The following is a 16,747-nucleotide window of genomic DNA, read 5'->3' as shown; positions in this document are numbered from 1 at the left end:
TCCTATCTCAGTCCATTCTATCTTCTGCATAATTTACTATGTTCTTTATGTCACCCATCGGTCAATGACAGCCTCCTCATGCTACAAGGCTCCCACAGAGGCATTCAGGAGACAGAAAAAAAGAAAAAAAGAAGGTCATAGAAAGGAATGAGAAGGTCATTTCAAATATGAGTGAACTTTTACTGAATTTATACATATTTTAGAGATAGGATAAGGAGAAAATACTTGATTTTATCAGTCATTTCTAATTAATGTATTACATTTGCCCAGAGATAAAGTACAGTATATACAGTATAATGTTTTGCTCCTGGGGGGGGGGTTCATAAAAAAAGTGTAGCATTTGGTCATCATCATTTTGAATTGTTTCCTACCATGGAAAGGTATTCTGTAGTGTGAAATTAAATTTTAAAAATTATAGAAAATGCCACAGAACATATAGCAGACTGTTTATTCCTTTCACAATATGTGGTTATACACTGGAATAAATTTATGGTAGGGTGTTGTTCCTAACATATTTAATATTATGAGTTATCACTCAATATAAAATTTCTCCTTCATCCTTGATAATAGAAATTTTAGCAGACACCTGCTTACCCAGAATACAGACTCAATTTCTTAGGCTTTATTGCTAGGTGTGGTCATGGAACTAAATTCTAGCACATGAAATATGAGAGAAAAAGAAGTGTGTCCCTTCTGGCTACTGCCTTTACACAGGGGTGTGTTCATTCCTGCACTTTCAACTCTTCCCATTGACTTTAAAATTGATAAGGGATCAAAATGGTAGAACAGTTAGATCAAAGGAGCCAGGGGTTTTGAAAATATAGAGGCTACATATTAGTCCAGAACTATCTATACTCACCTATTATGTGTATATGAGAAAAAGATACTGTTTAAGCCACTTTTATGCTGGTTTTCTACAATAGCAGTCAAAACTACAGCATAAAAGATACAGTTTAATTTAGTGTTGGCATGTGAGATTTTTGTTTGAATATGGAATTAGGTGTCTTCTCAAGGCTCAGATCATTTTTGCATAAGATTTTGCAGTTTATATTGCTTTGTAATATGGATTATGTTTTATGTGAGCAAATAAAAATATGTTCATACATTTATATAACTATTATGGTTATGCAAAACTTTGGGAACAATTTAAATAGTCTCTAGAGAGGACTGAATGTTGGACTCTCTTTAATTAGCTAACCACCATCAAGAACAAATACACTAGTTCTTTAAAAAAGTCTAACCTCAAGTCTTTCCCTACATATTTTCCATCTTCACATCTCATTTGGTTTAAAGAGACCACTTCTTAGACTGACTCCCTCCTCCAGATTTCTGTGGAATTTGTCTCTGAGAATTGCTCTTAACCAGCTGCCTTACCCCAAAGACCCACCCACGCTCTATAAGCGCAAGTCATATGCCACACGGCCTTCTGACTCATTTGCTAATGTCTGCTCCTAATCTACTTGGTTTTCCTTTGATTTCAGTGGCTTCAATTTAATGATATATTTCATCATATTTAGAATTATTAGCTTAAAAGTTAATATTTATATACACTACAAATGCAGTCCTCTTCTCTTGAGACTCTTAATAAATATATGTGTAGCTATCCTTGGTGGCCAGAAATAACACTGGAAAACAACAAGAAATACATCATGCAAAACAATGAATGCCTGCCAAGATTTATAGGTTTCAAGGAGTGATAATGTATATCTAGAGTACAATGATATCTCTAGTACAGTGCTATTTCAGTACATTCCGAGGATCACTCTTAGAAGCTCTACTTTAGTTTTCATTTTTTTTCCCAAGTCTTAGACTCTTGATTATACCCTGACCCCTACCCCTCAAAAAAAGTCATGCTCATAAATTCAGTGAAGGATTTGGTTTACTCATGGCCTTTGGATGATAAGTTGATTAAAGTTCTCTCACCAAAATTTCATTAGCTTATATTCTACTTCACCTTCCATGCACTAATCTTAAAGCTGTCACCATGGCTGATGAATAGTTTTACAGATATAGACAATTAAGCAAATTCATTTCAGCATCTAGTACCTAATACCTTAGACATGAAAATGTGGCTTGTGTGTCTCTCCAAGAAGTTTACCTGTTTTAAGTGATGTTCACTGGCATTAGGAATGGAGTAGCTGATTGCAACTCTTGTTGATATTTTGAAAGACTTTACAAATACTTGTTTCCATTTAATGGAAGTGATGATAATCATAATAATTATATAAAGGGTCATTTTGTGCCATGCAGAAAATACTCCAAATAGTTTATGTATCTAATATTACTTTGTTTTTGTACTTCTGTTCATTGTATGCATTTCATCCATAATTTTATCAACTTTCATAAAAAATATATAGGATAAAAGGTGAGAATCTCTTGCTTCTATACATTTATTTATTTATTTATTTATTTATTTATTTATTTATTTTATTACCTTTTTTTACTCAAGTTCTATTTGCCAACATATAGTATGTTTTTAATTCCATTCTTTCAAAGTAACTGCTATTAACCTTTTATGCCTATTTAGTCAGAATTTTCATCATCTTATTTAATCATGTAAAGAGATTTATACCCCTGTCCCTATTAATATTTATATCTATATACACAGATTTTGTCAAACAAGATTGGTATGTGCTATACAAAGTGGTTTGCCACTGCCTTTTCCCAGATACACCATATAATGAGCATTATTCAGTTAATGCACATGGATTTCACTCTATCTTTTTAATGTCTATGTAGCATTCCAATAATAGACAGTAATTAAACATTCTTTATTGATGGAAATTTAGGTTATTTCTTTTTTTGTGATAACATATAATGTGAATATCTCTGCCCATATATTTTTATGATTTTTTTTACCATATTCTTTGGTAAAGTTCTAAAATGGCTAGTTGCCAATTCAAAAATATTTTAATATTCATTCAGTATAAAATAGAACAGAAATTCCTAAAGACTTTGATTATAAGTGCTTCCCATAATCATACTTTTCCAGAGTAGATTCTAAACTTGAAATTCTGCATTTAATCTTCTTATTACAAAGCATCCCAAATGCTGTAGAGTCAAAGCAAATATTCCACCAGACAGTGCCATAACACTTTAGAATGACGAAATGCTTAAAATAGAATATTTAAGTTAGAACTTGTAAATAGGTTATAATTACAGCTCTCATAATGGAACCATGCTATAGCGACATGTCCAAGAGCAAATTCTTTCCAGCATTCTTAGTATTGATATAAATGTCCAAGTGGTGAGCATATGTTTCTGGAATGTTTAATGTTTCTGTCGGCAGTTGGGCAGGGTTTGTCTTATTTTAGGGGAGCTGTGTCATAGGTCAGTTAATAATTTCTTATGTCATTATTACATTCCCAACAGATTTGATAGAATAAATGCACATTTCTGAAAAAGTGACCCAAGCATGCCAATCATAACAACTTTATGGAGAATTAATATTTTAATACAATATATAAGGAAGAGTTTGCCAGAAGCATGGAATTCTCTGTTGTCATATAGTTCAAGCACACTGATCTTTGCTGTCAAGTCTTTGACTTCATTTAAACCAAACTGATCTAGTTTGTTAGCAAAACCACAGTTTATGGAAACCAGACTTTTTTTTTTTTGAATCACTGAGTTAGAGATTATTTATTTCCTCATTGCCAATAGCCCTAGTTGAACAGAACTAAGAACACTGGTTTTATGTTAGGAGAATTGCAATGAAGAATTAATATTTTATCAAAAGATGGAGAAGGATGTTGTCCAATCTGCAGGGAGTTTTCAATACCAATGACCATGTTGGATTTACAGAAGAAATTATATTTGTATTTACATTAGGATTCAAAAGCACTACATTGTTGGAAAAATTTGGAGAAAATCCCAAAGATAAGAAAACTTTGGCCAAGTCTCCTAGCTAAACCATGCTTCATGTAACCCCAGTCTTTGCTTCTCTCACTTAGAAACTTTTTAGAGGAGTATGGCATCTACAGGATTAGTCAAAGGGAGTTTGGCATGAAAAAATAATTTCAGCTATTGGCTCTTTTTGGTTAAGAGTTACAGAAAGATTGATACATCTATTGATGGCAAATGTGTCAAGATATTATTTCAAATTTTATCAGCATATTTTGAGATATTGTTGCCTTTGTATGTGAAAAGAGTCATTATTCACAGTGATTCATAGCACTTTAATTATGATAAAACATACTTTTAAAGGGAAAAAAATAAAAAAAAAACAAAAAAGGGAAAAAAAATCCCAAATAATTGACATTAAATAAAGTAAATACTGTGACTTTCTGTCTTTCTAAAAGTTAGAGAACACTCTTCTGATATGCCTTGACCTATGAGCTATCTGGTGGCTATTTAATTTCAAAAGGAGGAAATGAAACCAATTTTGTCATCAACACAATTCCAAAATACAATGTTCACAAACTATTATAAATTCTATTAGTGAACTGAATAGGTTATTAATAAATTTTAGTTTTTGTATATTTTGATGATTTGTACAATAAGATATTCTTTGAATTATACAGCTACAATATAAGGCAAAAGAAGCATTTACATGTCATTAATCCTTGCAAAATACTAAGTGATGGCAACAAGGATATTTATAAAATCCCAAAAGCCAGATAATCTGTGCATGTGTCTTACCTTTCTTTTGCGAAGCCTGACTGGGTTATCTGTGGGTTCTTGGGTGGCCAGAGTTTCCTTTAAGTGTAAACACTGCATGCCATCTCCTGAGTTGACCTTTGGGAGACTTTTGTTTTGATGTTCTGAGAAACCACTCTTCTCTAGGCCATTTTCAGCTGACATTCCACTAGGGCAGGAAGGAGGTTGCAGAAGGCAGCTTCCAGAATCTGCTTTTAATAACGGCAGTCCTCTGTCCGTGCAAGGAGCAGCCAAGAACTCATCCTGTACTACACTGCAGGTGTTTCTTTCATGTTCATCTTTAGGGAAGTCAAGTTTCCTCCGTTGCTGAGCAATCACAGCAGAATTAAACAATTGTTTCTCAGGCACAATATCTTTCACAGTCAAAGAGTCACATGCACTTATGTGAGGTGCATCTTTTATTTCACTTAAACCTATATCATTACAAAGCTCCAGGCTTTTGCTTACAATGTCAGTAACTTTTTTCTCTCCCCTTTCTTCTACCAGTCCTAAGTCAGCTCCACCAGCCATTCTCCAGGAGTTACTTTGGTTACCTTCCATGATGGGCAGTGTCTTTATTAAGGAGCCTGCTCCTCTGCTGCTATGTTGGTCTGATATTTTATGTCCTTGGGTAGTTAAAATCTGCTTATCATCTGTAATATATGGATCAGAATCGGCATCCTCATCAGAAACATGTACTAGTGTTTCTGTGCTGGCCTCCAGAGAAAGAAACTGATCTTCATCTTCATGGCTGTCATTTTCATCCACCTCCTTTGAAATGTGACCCATTGGCCTCCCAGGAAAGTCTCTCATCTCTGAACCATGGCAGCAGTCTGGTAGTGAAACACACTTCTCTTTACGATCCACATTTAAAGTTGCATCTTTTTCCATACTTGCCTGCAAGCTGTCAGCTACTAGTCCATGATGACATGCTGGGTTATGATCATCAGAATTAAAAGGCTGCCCAATCCATTGGGTCACATGTTCTTCCCAGCTTCTCTTTCTGATAGCTACAGACATGTCATCGTAGTTTGACAACAGATAGAGAGATATGTTCCATATGAGACTAAAGGAGATGGGACTTGATGAAAGATGACTTCATATCCACTGGTCGAAGAAGAGAGCGTTTTGTCATTTCACCACCTATTAAATTTTTAAAAAAATATATGTATATAGTTCAAGATAATCATTAACAAACCAAAATACATCTTAGAAAAGAGCACATTTAATCTGTGCTATGAACAGATTAAGTAAGAGATTTTAAAAGCTTCTATTCCTTAGCTTTAATGATGTTACTTCTTTAAGAAGTAGCATAGTATTAGAACAAAATTTTGCATTTAATATTTCTGGTCAAAAACACTGACAACACTTGAAATGCAGCTGAATTGATTGACCTATTAATGAATGACGATCCAAGTACTGAATGTGTGAAACTCCATTAAGAACACATTTGCATTGCAGTACTTAACAAAATTCACCAGAAGAAACCTGTTGCTCTCGCATACATGCTTTCCTGCTCCACTTTTGTGAACACAAGATCTTACAAAGATCTATTTGCTGTTTGGTTTGAATCACAGCAGAGGCCACCAGGGAACTGTTCATGCACGACATGAGCTATAGAGACAGCACATGTCTTAGTTTGGAAAGAGCTAATACAGATCCCAAACTACCAGGATGTATTTACTCCAGGGAGTGACTAAGAAACATGGAATAATCTAGTTTAGCTCCTATTAACACACAATTCACAAGAAAGTATAACACACACCATTGACCATGCCTTAGGATAAATACATTTGCATTCATGGATCACTGCTACCACTAGCTAGCAAGCTCATTTTGTTGAAGCTCAGAGACATTGAATAAGTTGCCTAAGGTCATATATCCCGGAAGTAAACCAGGATTCAAACCAGGTCCTGTTTCTAACTAGGTAGCCAACAAACTTCACTGTCTCCATGGAATGAGTTTCTACTTGTGCCCCTCCCCTCCACCTAGCTTAAAGATTTTTATTTGTTTATTTATTCATGAGAGACACAGAGAGAGGCAGAGACAGGCCGAAGGAGAAGCAGTCTCCCTGCAGGGAGCCCAATGTGGGACACCATCCCAGGACCCGGGATCATGAACTGAGCCAAAGGCAGACAGACGCTCAACCACTGAGCCACCCCGGTGCCCTGCTCCACATAGCTTTAAGTATGTATAAAATGTGAACTCCTCATGCAGGAATTCAGTGAACCAAAAAGAAGATGTGAACATGGTAAAAATAATTGGTACAATTCTTCAGAAATTTCAGTAGCATTCTTTTTCGCTTCTAAGGCGTTTAGTTTGTATACGTCTATTAGAATTTGGCCATAAAAATCTAAGTAAACCAGGAAACCAGGCCCTAAGATAAGGTAGATTATAAACACATTCCAGGTAGCCTTCTCCTTTTTTTGCCTTGAATTATTCAAACCCTTAGTTCAAGGAAACAAATTATACCAAGGTAAACTGAACTTTAAAAAAAGGACTAACCAAATGTTGTTCCATAATGAAACCAAATTATTGGACCATAAAAGAAAAATCCCATTCAAAGAGCAGACACTTCTAGTTTTTCCTCTACACAAGAAATGTCAGCACAAAAATGGATTGGCTTATTGATCTCAGCCATAAACAAGATGAACTGCTATGCTGGTTTTGGGTCACTTCAGTCTATTGAAAAGGCTTCTGAATCCCTACCAAAAATTTCAAGCTATTCTGACTAAGCACTTGCCAGAAAGGTAAATATTCCCATCCTGTGAAGACCAGCGGAGTTAAGGCATGTACTAGAATTTGGTACCCTAGCCTGACCAAATATCTTTCTGGATGCTATCTGGTTCCCTCAAAGGTCTGTGACCATTTGAAAATGGTCAGCCTGCACATTTTCCATGTTGGCATTCATTTTGCACTCAAAAGAAAATATAAAGTCCCTGAATTCCATGCATAAGTCATTATAGTGTGGGAGGCTACGGAAAGTGGAAAAAACGCATAGACGCAGGCCAGAAAATTTCTGCTTTCATGGGCAAATTTGGGTTGTAATAGGGCGGTTCTGTTTTAGATGCTTTCTTTTCTTTATTTTTATCCAGTATAGAGAGAGAGCAGGCTAACTTAAGAAATGCCAAGTGGTATTACTGTGTAATTCCTAAGCCACATTTACATTTAAGTTGAGATTAAATTCTGGATTCATTTTTTTTTTTTACTAAAAAGAAATGGAGTTTTATTAACTCCTTGGGGGACAGATTACATAAAAGTTTTACCCTTAGGACCTTCCCATATTAATTTATTTCACTCCACTTTGGCAAATAGGTTAGTGTTTTTATAATGTCAAAGGAAGACACTTCAACAAGTTCTGAAGCCATCTAGTTGCAAAGGGAGATTGTAAATTAGGTAGAGTGTACACACTGAAGCATTAACTCCTTCTGTCCTGCTCATTTAGGTTCTTTGAACACTTCCAAATCATTCCTGTAAATGCATAGTGTCTATATTTTTAAAGACATAATTATCCTGATTATCTTTCTGACCATCACCTCTACATTTTCAGTGCTCATTCCATATCCTATGGTCTGACAGATTTTTAAAAATGTTCTCTCTCCAAACTTCGTTATTCACACTTCCTATTTAAATTCTATTTATAAGATAAAATCTGCCTCCACGATCTAATGGCTGAACAGAGTATTAAGAAGGAGTACTGGATAATTGTCAGTTGCATCTGAGCATATTGGCGTCATTTTCTAAATCATCTGAATTGATTATAATCCATCCTATAATATTGAGATGTCTTTGTAAAAGACCTGATTTTTCCCTATCAGTCTCCTCACCAGATTGCTCTCTTTCTAACTGTACTTCTAACTATTGACTATTTTGCAAATTTCCATTACATTTTTTTGATAATCCTTTTGTGCATTTTCATTCAGAATGAGCTCAGCTCCTGAGGATTTGGATGAAGGATCTGGAAAAGTGTAGGTCATTGTGGGGTGTTGATTTTATGAAGTGAATTTCCATGGGGATTTTTCACTTCTTAAATGCATGTGTTCAAACACCACTATATTAATATTACAAGAGACTCTATATACCTCTAATTATGTAACAGTCCTGGAAAATGTTTGTAAAATGTCCAAATTTGCTTTTTGTAATATTAGTGCATAAAATGTTTAAACACGAATGAATTTCAAGTTTATTACTTGAGTTCATTTTGTAACACCATTCCTTAACATTGGCATTTTATGCTAAACAGTATATATTTTTAAAGATTTTATTTATTTATTCATGAGAGACTGAGAGAGAGAGAGGCAGAGACACAGGCAGGGAGAGAAGCAGGCTCCATGCAGGGAGCCAGATGTGGGACTCGACCCGGGTCCCCAGGATCAGGCCCTGGGCCGAAGGCGGCGCTAAACTGTTGAGCCACCTGGGCTGCCCCAGTATTTTAAACTTAAATGAAATTAAACATTATTATGCTAAATGACAATATCTGGAGACATTCTAGTTTGAGAATCACTGACCTATATCTCATATCAAACAATCATGCTTTCCTTTGCACCTGTTTCTGAAATAAACACATACTATGTACTTTGGCTTGGTAATTGTCCTTAGAGAAGGAGATCCCAATGATAATCACCATTGCCTTCTTTTCTTTTCTTTTTTTTTTTTTTTAAGATTTTATCTATTCATTCATGAGAGACACAGACAGAGGCAGAGACTCAGGCAGAGGGAGAAGCAGGCTCCATGCAGGGAGCCTGACGGGGGGACTCGATCCCAGGACTTCAGGATCTCACCCTGAGCCAAAGGCAGACGCTTAACCTCTGAGCTACCCAGGCATCCCACCACTGCTCATTCTATAGTCTGAGAGAACATGATGCAAATAAAGCACTTGTGGCTGAAATCGAATGGGCGGTATTGAAGAACTGGCAGCAACATTGCCTGGCCAAGATCAATTCTTCAATACTTGTTTCTTCAAAGACTCTGCTAAACATTAGGAATAAAAATCTAAATAATGTATTCCACCTTTCCTAAAGGAGCTTACAGTTTTATAGGAGAAACTCATGTAGGGGCGCCTGGGTGGCTCAGCAGTTGAGCACCTGCCTTTGGCTCAGGGCGTGATCCTGGAGTCCCAGAATCAAGTCCTGCCCTGGGCTCCCTGCATGGAGCCTGCTTCTCTCTCTGCCTCTGTCTCTGCCTCTGTCTCTGTGTGTCTCTTATGAATAAATAAATAAAATCTTTTTAAAAAGGAGAAACTCATGTAGAGAAAAATAAAAGTCTTCTCATGCCACAAATACCATGTAAAGTTTAACATAAAGCAGATGGTCATCAATTTCTCTCTCCTTTCTTTCTCTCTTTCCCTTCCTTCTTTTTGTCTTTTCTTTCTCTTTCTTTTCCTTCCTTCCTTTTCTCCCTCTCTCCCTTTTTTCTTCCCTCCATCTTTCATCCTCCTTCCTCCTCTCCCTCCCTTCCTCCCTCCAGCATTCCTTCTGCTCCTTTCCTTCCTTCCTTCCTTCCTTCCTTCCTTCCTTCTTTTTAAACAGTGAGTGGTGTGGGATGATGGAAACATTAGGTAATGCTTCAGAGGAGAAAACCCCTAAATAAAGTCCTCTGTGGTAAATTTCCTGCCTCCATGACTTCTAGATCAAATGAGAGCTGAGGTTCAGAGTTTCACTGTTCTAAATCACCTGTTTGGGAAAGATAGCAGAGGCAACAATAAACTCCAGAGAATTACTGCAACTTGAAAACCCATTTGACATCTTGGAGAGGAATCACATTTCTTGAATGCATTCAGAGAAAGTTGAGGGGAGAGATTTAAGAAGAAATTTTTTAAAAAGATTTTACTTATTTACTCATGAGAGACACAGAGAAAGAGGCAAAGACATAAGCAGAGGGAGAAGCAGGCTCCCTTTAGGGAGCCTGATGCAGGACTCGATCCCAGGCTTCCAGATCACGATCTGAGCCAAAGGCAGATGCTCAACCACTGAGCCACTCAGGTGTCCCTAAAAAGAATTTTTTTTTTCAGATTTTCACAGACTTGTCTTCAGATTCAAGGGAATCTGTGTAGTATGCAGTGATACAAGAAATAAAAATAGAACACACTAAGAAACATTATTATGAAATTTCAGAACTTTAGAGGTAAGCAAATGAATGTAAATGTTATCAGAGAGAGAAAGAAAAGAGGTTATATATTATTTATTACAAATCTCAATATTATTGGATTTTTTAATAGCAAAATTGGAAACAAGACAGTCAAATATATCTTCAAAATTCTGATGGGAAATTATTTCTACCTTAAAATTATGTGAAGAGCCTTAAAAATTTTTCTCATCTGCTGAAGAAGCTGCTGGAAGTATAGTTCCACCCAAATAAGAGAATAAATAAAATGAAGAAGACATGGCAACAAGGGACTCAGCAATTCAACACAAAAACCAGGGAATGGGCTTTCCAGGATAAAATTTATGTTACAGACTTAGTGGGCAATCATTTCACATAAACCCTAAAGTTCTCTACAAGAAATGTCTCTAAGGAAAAAAAAAACCCACACATGTAAATAATTGATTATATGAGGTATATGACCACATTGAGAAGAATTTATAATAAAGTTGGATGATATTAGATGAAAGAAGTAGTAATAATTATATAGAAAACTAAAAATCAATTATTATCTACAAGAAACAGGCTTGTAAAAGAAAGGAAATATAATCATAGTACACTATCTGGCTTAGCTACGAAATTTTTGGATAGCCAAATACTGCAAGCAGTAAATATGGACTTAATAAAAAAATTATGAAAGCAACTATTTTTTGAAGCATAAAATTTTTATAGGGGATAGGGTTAGGGATGCTGGGAAGAATAGTCTCAGAGAGCTAACTCTTCATTTTCTATAATAGAAATTTAACAGAAAATGTCTAAAATGGAAAAAAAATAGTGTAATCATTGTTTAGAAATATGGAAATAATAGAAATAGCTAAAAAACTTAAATTATTATAATTCTGTGTTATTTGCTTGAGATAAAGAAAAATTTCTGAATCTCAGAAAGCATCTTAAATAATAACCTACATTTAATCTAAATTTTAATATGTTCCAGAGAAGTAATTTTAAGATTAAGTTGATATGTAAATATGTCTGCATTTCCTCTGCAATATATCCAATAGGACCTAAATATTCCCTGTATTCTCTTCCCCACTCACTATATCACCCCCTGACAAGTACACATATATCTTCTTCCTTCTATTAGCACAATAAAGGTGCCAGTTTGGGTATTTATTTTTGGGCCAAAAATGTCCTGTAGTTTTCTATCAGATTCTTCAGTGATTTTTTTTTTAATGGCTCTTTTTCCTCCCCTGACCCTTTTAGGAACTCCTGCAAGTCAAGATAAATATTCTTGGTAATCCTCTTAGCTATAGCCTTCTAAAATATTATCTTAACAGAAGTTTTAGGATACAGAAAATTAGATGCAAATAACCTTAATTGAGTAAATGAATATGAAAAGAGGAATTCTCCATTGCATTATATTGCAACTTCTCCTGGACACCTCATCATAGTACTTGGAAAGATGGCAACTTTTCTCATTCAACCCCTTAAAACTTTAAGTGTAGATATCTCATTTTATCCTTTCAGAACACAGGTGACATACATAGACATACATATGCATACATATACATAGATAAAAATTTGAAAAATAAGTATATATGCACACACACACGTGATTGGCTCGTAGGCTGTTTTTAAACACCTTCATACAGGTTCTATGTATTTAATGGAAGGGAAAATGAAAACATAATAGTACTGCCACTTTATTTTTCCCTTTCCTTAGGTGGCCACAGTTGTTTTGGTTTCCTTGAGGGTCTTTCTTCTTAATTACCCATCCCACATTAAATTTCTAGGTCATGTTTTCCTTCTACAACTGCTTTAAAGCATATATATGTGGAATATCTACCACATGGCATATTCTCAGACACTGTGGGAAAGAAGAGAAGATATGGGGAAAATAATCTCCTTTTAATTCAAAAGTTTCAGCTCTCTAAAATGCACTCTTGCAAGAAGAAAGAATGCATTTGAACCAAGAAAAGAACATTTCCACATTGACCCACTTTGTTGCTAATATGGTAAGTCAGTGAAACGGAGACATTGGGAATCTGAACACCCTATCAGGATTTGAAATCTTAATGTGTCTTAGCCTACTCTCAAGGAGTCACATTTGCAAGTAGAAAGTGCCCCCAAACCACTTATGAACTGAATTAGACAACTGGAACAGAAACAACAACATTGACATGACCACAACTTAATACAGTTCTTCAAATGTAGGCTCACTAGTTTCAAAGGAAATCTTCATTACAGTGAGCATTTGCAGAGGCCAAAATGAAATTCATTTTCTTGATGGAGCTGTCAAGGAACAAATTACCAAGCAAACCAAACTGTGCACATTTGGGCAACTTCCCACTGTTCCCCAGCTCAATAATAACATGAAAAGGAATGCTTTTCATTGCCAGACTGATGTCTCATATTCAAGATGCTCAGGAGCACTAAGAAAGCATAGGCAGATATGACTTTTCTTAATTCCTTTATGTAAATGTATGAACAAATAGCCACAAAAAGATAACACATTTTAAAAAGCATTTCTATGAGTCTAGTCAGGGGTCAGAGTAGCCAACTTTTAGTAGAAGATAACTGGCGCTTTTCCTTTAAAACACTCATGCTGTCTAATCCAAATTGGACAGGGCTAGAAATAGTCTTTAGGAGGGAGAGATCTTAATAATATGATGCGTGAATTTTTCTTCATATGATTTCACGCAGATTTTCTTTCTTTCGTAGCAGTCTGTGTCCTGATTCTTCACAAAATCATCATCCATCTACTTTCACATATTTTGTCAGGTGTTGGAATTTACTCATTATGCCTCATTAGCTGTCTGTGGAAAACAAACTCTTATTGAAATTCTTTATTGGCAAATTGTTTAGTGAAGCTTAAAATAATATATATGAAATAGCTTCCATGTATTTAGGCTTTCTGGATATCAAAAAAAAATAGTAAATCATAGGATAAACTGCCTATAATGAACTAAGCGGAATAAGAAGTATATTACTTTCTCCAAAGACACAGCCAAGCTTCCATCATTTTTGGTCTTTAGAAGAAAAAGGAAGAAGCAGGTACCCAATTTAAAAATATTCTTTTAAGACTTATCTATTTTTATGTATATCTCAGCTTTACTAAGCTTGGTAAATTTTTTTCTTATACTTAGCTTTCAGAGTCAAAGATTCCAGGAATTAGACAAACCTGAAAATTAACTCTGTCATTCATTAGAAGTCAGCTCATTATTAAAAAGATTTCTAAAATTATAAATTATTATTTCTGTGGTGCTCTATTTTTATCATCAGGTTCTTGCTATGTAATGCAGCCTCAGTAATTTCTAATTTTTTTTGCAGGGAGGAGCCCAGGTACTGGCAGTGTTTGACTTACTACCACTTTATAGCTTAGGTCAGCGAGGTCTGCAGATTCTCTTAACATTTTCTTAAGTAACCCACATGTAATTTGAGGAAATCTTGGAATACTTCATAATATTTGCCAGATATCACTAAGACCTTTTTGGGGATAACTGGATTCCAAAAGATCCCAAAATTAACACAGTCATGGGGAATAATATTGCATCATGGTACAATAATTTCTAGGTATGTGTATTTTCTTTGGGTTTTTCTATTTTGCTTTTTAAAAGTACACTGTATTCTCAATGACAGTGTTCAATCCTATGCAGAATCCTTTGAGCCTTTAGAGCTGCACTGAATCTTAGATATTTCTGCAAATACATTTATTAATAATTAACCATTTGGGTTTTTGCCCTCCTATCTTTTTCCTGTAAAACCCCTCATAACCAAAGAAAAGTATTGCCTTTGCTCTGAACTTGTTTCAGTTGAAATTTTTCAAGCAATAGGAAATAGCTTAGAGTTAAATTTGTCATCAAGAGCTTGGTTGCTTTTTTTTTTTTTTAAATGGCAGAGCAACATTTCTATTCAACAAGGGACATGGATTATATTGCTTTATCATCAGCATGGTGAGATGTGTCTCTGCTTTAAGTGGTCACTTTCTATTTTTAGCTTTGCTATCATTTCTAAGAACCCTCTAACGGTAGACACAGTAATCACCAACTGCAAATAAGAGATATGGCTACAACCACACAGGTGCTTGGATTCCTAGGTGCCAACAGGATACTGAGATTTCACTGATTCAAATAAGTATGACTTTCACTGAAATTGGGAACACGAAATCACTGGGAACTTAGCTACTTCTGTTAGGTCAGCATCCTACCAGGGGTTGATGCCTCTGACATCAACTTTTCCTGCTGTGCTTAATATCTATAATCCTCATCTTATTTTGCCTCCTATCTATGTACAGTTGAGCTTGCTTTTTATTACCACATGTTCTTCTCTATACCCAACTAACAGCAGGCACATTGAAAACTTTTGATGATCATGATAATAGTAATAGTAATAAAGGACTTCTATTTACTAAGCATTTACTGTGGGTCAGGTACTGTATTTATACTATCTCCCTTGGTAATAGTACTCATAAATACTCCATGGAGTAGTTGCTATCATTGCCCTAATTTTATAGGGATAATTTTGGCAGAACTTAGTAACTAGCTCAAGGTCAAATACCTACTAGTGGGCAAAAGTTATCTCCATTTTTTTGTGAAGGTAAGATGGCTATTAGAGAACCATTGTTCCCCGCCCCCCGCCAGTAATTTGGATTAGTCACCTAAATTTTGTTTTCCTCAGTTTTCTCACCTCTATAAAGGGAAGAGTGAAAAGTTATTGAAAGGAAAATAATAATACTAAGCTAAAATAATAAAACTAAGCTAATGATACGTGTAGAACATTTAATCCATCGCATCTTGTAGAATTCACTAGATAGATGTTCAGGGACATAATGATGATGCTAATGGTGATGCTGCTCTTGCTGACAACGATGACTATTTTGGTTTTCATTGATCTTAGTTGCAGAATCCATGGCTGAGTATGAGCTGGCACTATGCCTTGCATGCCCATGTTGTTTCAATATAGATGAGTGACTTGGCCAAAATATGAAACACCATGAGTCTTTCTTCCTTGACTAATTGACCTATGCTTTTTTTTTTTTAATTTATTTATGATAGTCACACAGAGAGAGAGAGAGAGGCAGAGACATAGGCAGAGGGAGAAGCAGGCTCCATGCACTGGGAGCCTGATGTGGGATTCGATCCCGGGTCTCCAGGATCGTGCCCTGGGCCAAAGGCAGGCACTAGACTGCTGAGCCACCCAGGGATCCCCCGACCTATGCTTTTTGAAACAGATTTGTCTGTTATACAATTTGCAAACAATTTGCCTATATAAAATCTCATGTGATGCTCAAAATGATCCAGGGATATAACTGTTTTCATTATCTTCCTCACTTTACTGATAAAATGCAGAAGCGCAAAGTAATTATGGGGCATCTTTCAAATCACAGAACATCAAGTGGCAAAGATGCAGATCAGAGCTGGTTCTTTGACTCTGCTTATGAGCTTTTCAGTACACCATACTATTTAAACAGTGGAAAATTCACTAGTGCTCTGCTGTCACTGGCTTCATGTAAATTTTAATTTTAAACTATTTCTGGATGCTCATGCTTCCTTCTGGCTTTTAATGAATTTGTAATGTCATCTTATGAGAATGTTGTTAACCTTTGGCCTCAGGCTCTGACGATTCTTGACAACCTCTTATTTTCTTTCCCCTGTAAAAAATATTCTATCATCACAGGATGTCTGGAAAATTAAAAAAAAAAAAAAGTCCCACAATCCCACTCTTTATGACCAGTTTTGCTTTCCTTTCTTTCCTCTTTCCTACTGATTTAGTCCACAAACATTTATTGACAAACAGGTATGGAGAGCATCTGATGTGTTAGGCTATCTTGATAATTGATAACTGAGAATAAAAAGAAACAATTGAATTTCTAAACTTCTCTGATCCTCCTACTTCCTTTCTATCTCATTTCCATTATTGGACTGATGTTCTCTTTGAATTATTTGAACTGTATTGCTAGAACACTTGGTTAATCCAGTCTAATACAAAACAACCTTTTTACATATATAACTAGTATGGTAATTTTTTTCTA

At 35.5% G+C, this 16,747-nt stretch overlaps 1 protein-coding gene across 10 annotated transcripts in view; it reads right to left on the bottom strand.

Annotated features, from left to right (window-relative positions):
* DLC1 (DLC1 Rho GTPase activating protein) overlaps positions 1–16,747 on the bottom strand; it is a 495,960-nt gene that overhangs the window by 390,076 nt on the left and 89,137 nt on the right. For all 10 annotated transcript variants that reach the window (XR_013352786.1, XR_013352787.1, XM_077848958.1 and 7 more), the window contains one exon: positions 4,639–5,778. Coding sequence is in view for 8 of the 10 variants with exons in the window: in XM_077848958.1 (XP_077705084.1) it covers positions 4,639–5,655 (1,017 nt within the window). In the remaining 2 variants the exon portion in view is untranslated. The remainder of the gene's footprint in view (positions 1–4,638; positions 5,779–16,747) is intronic.

Source organism: Canis aureus, chromosome 15 (genome assembly GCF_053574225.1).
Source record: "Canis aureus isolate CA01 chromosome 15, VMU_Caureus_v.1.0, whole genome shotgun sequence".
Lineage (NCBI taxonomy): Eukaryota > Metazoa > Chordata > Mammalia > Carnivora > Canidae > Canis > Canis aureus.
This window is presented reverse-complemented; position numbering and strand designations above follow the sequence as displayed.